This window comes from Mytilus edulis, chromosome 9 (assembly GCF_963676685.1).
Source record: "Mytilus edulis chromosome 9, xbMytEdul2.2, whole genome shotgun sequence".
Taxonomy (NCBI): domain Eukaryota; kingdom Metazoa; phylum Mollusca; class Bivalvia; order Mytilida; family Mytilidae; genus Mytilus; species Mytilus edulis.
Genome location: NC_092352.1, coordinates 61,802,203 through 61,813,249, shown reverse-complemented (window position 1 = coordinate 61,813,249; position 11,047 = coordinate 61,802,203). Strand labels below are relative to the sequence as shown.

General features: G+C 33.8%; 2 protein-coding genes across 2 annotated transcripts; both read left to right on the top strand.

The window, feature by feature from the left end:
- Nucleotides 1-1,014: 1,014 nt before the first annotated feature.
- LOC139488748 (uncharacterized) lies at nucleotides 1,015-5,351 on the top strand. The gene is made up of 2 exons (XM_071274575.1): nucleotides 1,015-2,876; nucleotides 5,240-5,351. Exon 1 carries the CDS (start codon nucleotides 1,259-1,261, stop codon nucleotides 2,861-2,863), a length of 1,605 nt encoding a protein of 534 aa, XP_071130676.1. The 5' UTR covers nucleotides 1,015-1,258; the 3' UTR covers nucleotides 2,864-2,876; nucleotides 5,240-5,351.
- LOC139490098 (uncharacterized) lies at nucleotides 3,189-5,747 on the top strand. Its single transcript, XM_071276949.1, has one exon. The coding sequence runs from the start codon at nucleotides 3,189-3,191 to the stop codon at nucleotides 5,745-5,747; it is 2,559 nt and encodes an 852-aa protein (XP_071133050.1).
- Nucleotides 5,748-11,047: the final 5,300 nt, after the last annotated feature.

Sequence of the window (11,047 nt, the reverse complement as noted above, 5' to 3'; positions counted from 1 at the left end):
ATCAAAGAACCCCAATTATTCAATTTTGATGAAATCAAACAAAGTTTAATTTTGGACCCTTTGGGCCCCTTATTCTGTTGGGACCAAAACTCCCAAAATCAATACCAACCTTCCTTTTATGGTCATAAACCTTGTGTTTAAATTTCATAGATTTCTATTTACTTATACTAACGTTATGGTGCGAAAACCAAGAAAAATGCTTATTTGGGTCCCTTTTTGGCCCTTAATTCCTAAACTGTTGGGACCTAAACTCCCAAAATCAATACCAACCTTCCTTTTGTAGTCATTAACATTGTGTTTAAATTTCATTGATTTCTATTTACTTAAACTAAAGTTATTGTGCGAAAACCAAGAATAATGCTTATTTGGGCCCTTTTTTGGCCCCTAATTCCTAAACTGTTGAAACCAAAACTCCCAAAATCAATCCCAACCGTTCTTTTGTGGTCATAAACCTTGTGTCAAAATTTCATAGATTTCTATTAACTTAAACTAAAGTTAAAGTGCGAAAACGAAGAAAATGCTTATTTAGGCCCTTTTTGGCCCCTAATTCCTAAAATGTTGGGACCAAAACTCCCAAAATCAATACCAACCTTCCTTTTGTGGTCTTAAACCTTGCGTTAAAATTTCATAGATTTCCATTCACTTTTACTAAAGTTAGAGTGCGAAAACTAAAAGTATTCGGACGACGACGACAACGACGACGACGACGACGACGACGCCGACGTGATAGCAATATACGACGAAAATTTTTTCAAATTTTGCGGTCGTATAAAAATGGTCAAAACAGTCGCTTACTCCGTTTGGTAAAATAACTATTATAAAATCTTTAATTATATCAAAATTAAATCATCTGTTCTTATCCATCTCAAGTCTAGATGAAAATGTACTACAACAACTTATTAGTAAAATTTATGCTTTCATTTGGTATAGTAAACCCGACAAGGTAAATCGGGGGCTCTTATGTCAAGAATACTGCAGACGGGTGGTTTAAAAATGATTAATTTGAGAAATTTTATTTCAATTATTTATACTTACCAGTCAGAAACATACTTTTGGATTATCTTTCTTTACTACGTTCATAACTCGCAAACACACAGATGATCTTGATTCAAACATTCCCTGAATCAGATCGTCCGTGTAGCCATACTTCAGTTTATCTTTCGGCGTGTACAAAACACGTTCAGTTCGCATTTGGTCAGTAAATTTTTACTGCCGCATTTATTTTGTCGTTTGACAATGAACATTTAATTGTTTAACTATGGAAGAAACGAATAGAATATCAGAAGTTGAAGAAGAAAGTGACACTGTCGGTATTAGTATTACCGGAAGTACAGGTACACGGGAAAAAATGGCCAGAACTGGCAACAAAACAAGTAAGTCAAAGAAACGCTCGTCCAAGACAGCGGACATAGAAATGAAGCTCTTCAGCTTGGAAGAAAGCTTCGATAAAAGATTTGATAAACTTTTTGGTCTGCTACAGGCAGCTAATAAAAGTGCAGATAGTTCTCATACTGGTGGGTCAGCCACGCAGGAGAACGAGGTTACGAGAATGGATAACGTCCCTGTACAGAGGGAACGTAGACCATTAATACCTCTGGAACCTAACTTGAATGAAGATTTAGGTAGTCCAAGAATTGTAAGAGATTTTGATGAACGCTCAGAAATATCTTTACAAGTAGACCGTCGAGAGAGACGAGATCTGTCGGGTCTGATTTCAGATCATGAAGAGAGTGATACTCAATCAGTGAGTAGTCATTTCCTTGACAAAAACAGTAATTCTAAGAAAACTGACAGGTTTAGTAAATACTTAAATTCAAGTGTACAGAATATATCTACTGTTGATGAAAATTCTTCAGGTAATATTAACACTATATGCAACAATGTCAATAAAGTTGATAGACTAGCTAAAATTTTTAAAGATGATTTACTAGGTGACAATAGTGATGAGTCAGTGGGTTTAATTTTAGATGATTCTCAAGTTAAGATTTTATCTTATTCTTGGAGAACTCAACATCCTGAACGTTTGTCTGCTTATAAGGATGAATATAGATCATGTTTTCCTGTGCATGAAAAATCTGTACCTGTATTACAAGTGCCAAGTTTAGATGATATGCTTGAACCTATGATTAAACGTGTGCATACAAATAAAACTGTGAAATCTTGGGACAAACAAAAACAGTTATTTTCTCAACCTGTGAAACAAATTGAGAAGCTAGCCTATTCTGGACAGGTAGCTTCCAGAATGGGAATTGTATCTATTTCTTACATGCAACAAGCTTTAGGCACTTTGTTAGGTAATTTAGAAAATGACAATGCTAGTGAAGAGAATTGTCAATTAGTTAAAGATTTATTTGCCATGTCAACCAAATCACTTGACCAAGTGGGTCGAGCTGGAGCCTTTCATCATATGATTAGAAGGAAATGTGCTGCAACAGATGCAGGCATAAATAATTTTAATGATATTCAAGCTAAGGTACTTTATTTACCGCTTTCTGATGATGGTGTTTTTGGACAAGGTCTTGAAAAACAACTTGAGAAAAGGAAAGAGCAAAGGGAACAATTGGAAGATTTGTTACCCGAATTTCACAAAAACAACAAAAGAAAGTTGGACTATGATAGTCGCGATAGTTGGTCAAATAAACAATCAAAGTTTACAGGGAACTCAACTTATAACAATTACAATAACAATTATAAGAAACCGTCTTTTAATACTAATAGACAGTCTTCTATAAATTCGTCTCATAAGTCTTTACAGAGAGGTGGCTTTGGAAATAAAGACAAGAAAGACAAAGATACCAAGACATCAAACAGTGGTACCGGTTCCTGGGGTTCTTTTCGTATCCCCAAGAAACAGTCCAGCTGACTCAGAGATACAGGTAATTTTATTTCAAAGTCAAGACAAGATACCAGTAGGGGGTCGTCTCAGATTTTTTCTAGAAAATTGGAAAAAGATTACAAACGACCAATGGGTTTTGTCTGTAATAGAAAAAGGTTACAAATTAGAGTTCATAAAGAAACCAATTTGGCAAGGAATAAAACAAACGATAGTATCTCAAAAAAATATGGAAATTTTACTTCAAGAGGTAAATATTTTAATAGAAAAAGATGCAATAGAATCGGTTCAGAAAGAACAAATTCAATCAGGTTTTTACAGCACATTTTTTCTGGTCCCCAAAAAAAATGGGAAGATGAGACCAGTCATAAATCTGAGACCACTCAATGGGTATCTTCAGAAAAAACATTTCAAGATGGATTCACTGACCAAAGTCTTGAATATAGTAAAACCAGGAGATTGGGCCATAACGCTCGACCTGAGCGATGCATATTTACATGTCCCAATATTTCCAAGTCATTGCCAATATCTAAGATTTTACCTTCAAAATCAAGCATTTCAATTCAAAGCTCTGTGCTTCGGTCCAACATCTGCCCCACGAGTCTTTACAAAAATAGTATCCGTAGTGGCAGCCTACTTGAGAACGAAAAATATAAGATTAGTAGTCTATCTGGACGATTGGTTAATAATAAATCAACAAAAAGCGCATCTATGCCTAGATCGAGCAGAATGTCTCAATCTCTTGGTATCACTAGGGTTCATAGTGAACAAAGAAAAATCCAAACTAGTTCCAGAAATTGATTTATTTAGGGGCACTGTTCGACCTGGAAAAAGGGCTAATTTTCCCAACACAGGAACAAATAGACAAGTTGAATCTAGCCATTCAAAAAATAATGAAAGAAATCCAAGTGACAGCTTTAGATTTTCTTCATCTTCTGGGGATAATGGCATCATGTATAGAACTAATTCCGAATGCTCGTTTGTACATGAGACCAATTCAACTCCATCTTCTCTCCTTTTGGAGACCAGCATGTCAAGAGTTCAAAATATTTGTCCTAGTGACACAACATCTCAAATCTCATCTAATTTGGTGGTTAAATTCAGCGAACACGCTGAAAGGCCGCTCTTTGCAACCTCAACCGACTTGTATAACCATAACTACAGATGCTTCAAAAACAGGTTATGGGGGTGTAATGGACAAGAAAATTTTTCAAGGGGAATGGTCTGTTTCAGAGAGCAAGAAACACATAAATTACCTAGAATTAGAAGCAGTAGTGCTTACAATCAAACATTTTCTAAAATATCTGATAGGGAAATCTGTACTGATAAGATCAGACAACACAACAGTGGTCCAGTACATCAACAAACAAGGGGGGACCAAATCACCTCAGTTGTGTTACAAAACCTGGGAACTTTGGACTTTAGCAATTCAATCCAATATAACCCAGAAAGCAGCTCATATAATGGGAAAGAAAAACATAATTGCAGATTACCTGAGCAGGAGGAAAATTCTGCACACAGAGTGGTCACTGAACACTCAAATTGTACAGAAACTTTTTCTCTTGTGGGACCAACCTCTGATGGATTTATTTGCCTCGGCAGAGAATCGTCAGACGAAAGTGTTTTGCTCATGGATTCCACATCCTCAAGCTTTTGCTTTGGACGCCCTGACAATATCTTGGGAGAAAATGTATGCCTATGCATATCCCCCAATCTGCCTTATACCCAAGATATTGCAATATATGAGGCAGTTCCAGTGTCAGATTCTCCTGATAGCTCCTTTGTGGCCCAGGAGACACTGGTACCCGGAATTACTTCAACTATTGATAGATTACCCAATCAGTCTCCCGATACAATCAGACCTTCTCTGTCAACCGAGGTCCCAAGTGTTTCATCCGGACCCGGGTGTATTCAGTCTGACTGCTTGGCTTCTATCGACAGATCGTTCCAAGCAGAGGGCTTTTCTCAAGAAGCTAGAAATTTACTCTCAGCTTCATGGAGGAAAGGAACTCAGAAAGACTATAGTGCAAAATTCAAAAAGTACTGTAGCTGGTGTGGTACAAGGGAAATTAATCCCCTTAATGCAACTTTAAATCAGGTAGCAGATTTTTTAGCCTATCTGTTTGAAAATGGATTGCAATATAGGACTATTGCAGGATACAGATCTATGCTTTCCAATGTTTTACCTCAGGTTGATAATACTGCAGTAGGTCAACATCCATATATTACAAGACTTATAAAAGGGGTTTTTAATTCTAGACCGCCTACCATAAAATTATTACCAGAATGGGATTTACAGTTGGTTCTAAATCTATTACAGAAAGAACCCTTTGAACCTATTGAAAATATTGATTTGAAACATTTGTCATTTAAAACTGTTTTTCTAATCTCTATTACCACTTTCAGGAGATGTAGCGATTTGCAGTCTCTCAGAGTGAACCATTCCTGTATGAGGATACAACAAAAAGGCATTACATTTATTAGATGTGGTTTGGCAAAGCAGGATCGACAAAACCATAGAAATTCAAAAATTGTTGTTCCTGCATTCACAGACAATAAAAAGTTAGATCCTGTTACATGTTTGTTACAATATTTAGAAAGAGCAAAGAAATTTAGAAGTAGTTTAGATAAAGACCAACAGGGAAAACTATTCCTTTCTACATGTGAACCACATAAGCCTGTAACGTCACAAACTATTTCTAAATGGATCGTTCAAGTTATTAAATTAGCGTACCCTGATTCTTCATTGAAAAATATCAAGGCACATTCAACTAGAGCCATTGGACCCTCTTGGGCTTTATACAAAGGTGCTTCTATTAATTCTATTTTAGAAGCAGCTGATTGGAGTTCAGAATCCACATTTGGAAAATTCTATCTGAGAGATTTGTCAGTCGATGTATTAGACAATGTGTAAATATGTTAAATTTTTCGGCGAGTTGCGTTGGAGAATTTGTTATTGGTGGAAGTATTTTAAATATGATGATTTCATGATGAACATTATTTTGTGTTGAACTATTGATGTGTTATATATAGACATTTGTACATATGGTACAATTTAGATGACAGAAATTTATACAGCATACGCCTCCAGTTCAGTAGAAGTATTGCTTTGGAATCTATCCAAAAGTATGTTTCTGACTGGTAAGTATAAATAATTGAAATAAAATTCAAAAATTTGTAATCAAGTTAAAATTTTATGAAATATTTATACTTACCAGTCAATATTCCCACCACCACCCCATGCTTTAATTTCAGTGCGTGTGTTTTGTACACGCCGATAAACTGAAGTATGGCTACACGGACGATCTGATTCAGGGAATGTTTGAATCAAGATCATCTGTGTGTTTGCGAGTTATGAACGTAGTAAAGAAAGATAATCCAAAAGTATGTTTCTGACTGGTAAGTATAAATATTTCATAAAATTTTAACTTGATTACAAATTTTTGAATTTTATACAAGGGCTAAAATTGACCTGGGTTAGAAGATTATTTAATTCAAATCCAAAGTGGATCAAATTATTTACTGCTACACAAAATATAAATTTTACAGAGATGGCTTATTTTGGAACAACTAAAAAATTAGATAACGTTTTTTGGAAAGAAGTTATTTGTGCCTGGAAAAACATGTCGAGAATCCGACATCCTTGCTATTTTGAGGAAGTCAAAATTCATCTATATGGAATAATGAGAACATTAAAATTGATAACGTCAGTGGTTATTATAGAAGTTGGGCACAAAACGGGGTATGGAATGTGATTGACCTTCTAGATGAGCAAGGAAATATATTGTTTTATCAAGATTTTGAACGGATATATACTTTTAAACCCACATTTTTACAATTTTATGGTATTAAAGTAGCATTAAAACAAGAGGCTGTCACAACGACAGCAAACCGGATTTATTAACATTTATTTGTGTCCTGGCAATATCACAAGAACCATAACTGATGAACGAAGAAATTGAAAATCGTCAATATCAAATTTGACCTCCATTTTGTCATCAGTATCAACATATTAATTAAAATTTTAAAAGGTTTGGTTGAACGGTTCATGGGTAAATGCACGGACACAACATTTTTTAAACTTTCAAGAACCGTAACTCCTGAACAGTAAAAGTCAAAATCGTCATTATTGAACTTGACCTCCATTTTGTTGTCATTAACAACATATTAAAATTTTAAAAGGTTTGGTTGACTGGTTCATGAGTAAATGCACGGACACGACATTTTTTAAACTTTCAAGAACCGTAACTCCTGAACGGTAAAAGTAAAAATCGTCATTATTGAACTTGACCTCCGTTATGTTGTCAGTAACAACATATTAAAATTTTAAAAGGTTTGGTTGAACGCTTCATGAGTAAATGCACGGACAACATTTGGTTGCCGCCCGTCCGCCGTACATCCCCAAATCAATAACCGACATTTTTGACACAAAAATCCGGTTAAAAATGGTTACAATCTATGGGAATCAACACTGAAAGGGAAAAACAACAACAAGCTTTGTTACCTTTTAATATTAATATTTTTTTCAAGTCAAAGGTTCAAAAGACATTTATAATATATTAAATCAAGGTGCGATATCAGTTGTAATAGCAGCTGAGCGAAACTGGGAGGGTATATTGAATAACGTTGTAGGAGATTGGAAAAAAATCCATAACTGTGTCACTAAAATTTCAAATAATACCAAGCTCTGTTGGTTTCAATACCGAATTATTCATCATAATTTAGGTACTAAATCTTTACTTTTGAAGATGAACCGTGTACAGTGTAATTTATGTACATTTTGCAAGGCAGTTAGAACCAGAAAGCATAGAGCATTTATTGTGGGGCTGTCATATTGTAGCAGACATCTGGCACCATCTGAATGCCTGGATTTTTGAAACAACACATATATACCAAGAAAATGATTATGTGGGCCCTTTTTGGCCCTAATCCCTAAACTGTTTGAACCAAAACTTCCAAAATCAATCCAAACCTTCCTTTTATGGTCATAAACCTTGTGTTCAAATTTCATAGATTTCTATTGACTGAAACTAACGTTAGAGTGCGAAAACTAAAAGTATTCGGACGACGACGACGACGCCAACGTGATACCAATATACGACCAAAAAATTTTCAATTTTTGCGGTCGTATAAAAAGAAAATTTGAACCCCTTCAAAAAATTGGATCCCCCCAAACCTTTGAACCTTGGAGCAATTACTCCCAAACTTTGTAGTATGGAACCTTGTAGTACAACTTCAGAGAGATCTATACTCTTTAACACAAGTTATTGTCTCGAAACTAGAAAAATGTTTGTTTTAGGCCCTTTATTCCTGCATGAATTAGGCAATTGGTCAATTACCCCCAAACTCGATATCAACCTTTTTTTTTGTGATATGGAACCTATATAGCTAGTGGTACAATTTCAGAGAGATCCATAAACTTAAACCCAAGTTATTGTCCAGAAACTACAAACATGCTTGTTGTGGCCCCCTTTTCGTCCTTAATTCCTAAACTGTTAGCACCATAACCCCCAAAATGAATTCAAATCTTCTACTTCTGGTATTAAACATTGTGGTACAATTTCTGAGCAATTGAAATACTTATACACAACTTATTATCCTGAAAGTAGAAAAATGCTTGTTTTGGCCCCTAATTCCTAAACGGTAGGGACCATCATCCCCAAAATCTTTTTTAACCTTCCTTTTGTGGTATTGAACCTTCTTTTCAATTTTCATAGAGACATTGACTTAAACTAAATTTATTGTACGGAAACCAAATGTGTCTTCGGACGACGCAGACGATGATGATGCAGACGACGACACCATACCATTATAAGACTAAAAAAAAATGTTGCGGTCATATAAAAAATGTATCGCCTCAATTTTGCTGATCATGGTTTGTAAGTCTTTAGGATAAAAGGTTTGCTGCAGCTACCTTGATCCAAAGAATGACGACAAGTCCGGTGGTTAAACATGTACATACACCTTACAATCATTTTATACACCAAATATAGATAACCTATTGCTTCTAGCATATCAAAATATAGTTTTGACATTTAGTCATCCTCTTAATAACATTAAATACAAAATATGAATAAAAACGAGGTCAAGGAGAAAGGACTAAATCTAGAAACTTTTAAACACAAGGTACCTGTAAACTTGTTATCAGGTATCTGTCTACTGTCTGAAATAACCTCGGAAATAACATGCAAATAAATGTTTTATGTTTTCTCTCCTGCAATTGCCCGATAAACATTCCTTTAGCTAATATTGTGCAAACCACAAGGAAAACAAAAATCTATTTACAATTCTTGTTTTAGCTTAAAGTTTGACCTCTTTATTTGTTACCAAGAGCTTCCTACCCTCATTTTTTGAAAGAAAAAAAATCAGTCAAATTTTATGTTTCAAGCATATCAAACTCTGCTAGCTATTTTTTTAATCAATAGTATGGAATGAAACTAAATCATATCATTTACAAAATGTACATTTTTCCTTAAATTATATTTATATAACACAGCTTATTCTATACACAATCAAGATAAAATATTTAATTTAAGCTGCTTAATTCAACACTTAGAATCGATAGAGCATGACACAAACAACCAATAAAATTGGCATGACCCAACAAAAGCTATTATACATTTTGACTGAGCAGATGTAGAATCAGATCAGATCTATTTATATTAATATAAATACGTATTGTTTTACCAGTCCAAGTATTGTTGAAACATAACAGTGTGACTTGTAAGCAAAACTGGTTTTGTTGAATTCAATATTTAAACATACTATCAAATATACATATAAAGGTTCCTAATTATCAATCAGAAAATGTATTTATATTTAGGTATTACTGTTCTATCATCCTGACCCTCCTTCAACCTAAAAATATGATGAGTTTGCTGATTTATCATTGGTTCCGTTCAACATGTACGGTTTTGTAAACTAATAAAAGTTGTAATTCACAAATTTCTAAATCTACCAACATATTGCTTTGAATAATCTCAGAATAATAACATCATAGAGTAGTGAGGTAAATTTTCATTTAATGAAAAGCTATTATGTATTTTTAATTTATTGAACCATAAAACTAATTTTTGACTCTTCACATTGAATAAACCACGAAGCGGTTTATGTAAATTGTGAAGAGTCAAAAATTAGTTTTATGGTTCAATAAAATCAAAATAAATTATTGCCATTCATTATAAATAAATTAATATCAAAAATAAGGCTGTAAGAACTTTTTATATCATTTATATTAACAATAACAATGTACACACATGTTGGCGTATGAATACACAACGTCAGAGTAGGCGTGTCACCATCAAAATTGACAACATTGAAAATAAAACTAATAATTTTAACCAATCAGAAGACAGTAAAAACACCAAATTCATTTATAAGTTCATATATCCATACAAGAGTCAACCAATTGTTTGATAATTTTTCAATGTTTGTATGTTGTATAACAATACTTGTTAAGAAAACAATTTTATCAAAAATACATAAACTAATGTAGTTTAACTACAATTAAAGACAATGGAAGATTACCCAACTTCAAAAACATGTTATAAAGGTATTGGTATCCCATTGTAATAGAAATGCCTTGATTGGACCAATTAAAGCAAAAGTTACTAAACTTGTCACCAAGTTAGAGGTCTAAGTGTTCAATTATACTTTAAAAAACCAGATGTTTGAAGAAATTTTGTTTTTATTTATGAAATCTGAAATGAGAAAAATTGAACCCCCCCCCCATTTTTTTTCACATCCCCCTTTCCCTTTTTCCAAAACTGATCTCAATTCAAATTTCTAATGGAGTTTGCAACAATAACTACTCATTTAAATACATCATAAAATATTAAAATGTAAAAAAAGTGCTTGTTATCACTGAATGGTAAAGATTGTTTTAATTTGTCAGTTGGTAGTAAAAGTGAATATACATTGTATATTGTATAAAACAATGATTTAAATTGATTCAACTACTATTCTGGACATAGAAAGATAACTCGAAAATTTCTTGCTATTGCACAATACTGTGCAATTGAAGATTTCTTGCTATTGTGCAATACTGTGCAATTGAAAATTTCTTGCTATTGCACAATACTGTGCAATTGAAGATTTCTTGCTATTGCTGAATACTGTGCAATTGAAAATTTCTTACTATTGCACAATACTTAATATAAATATTTGGATCCTGATTTGGACCAACTTGAAAACTGGGCCCATAATCAAAAATCT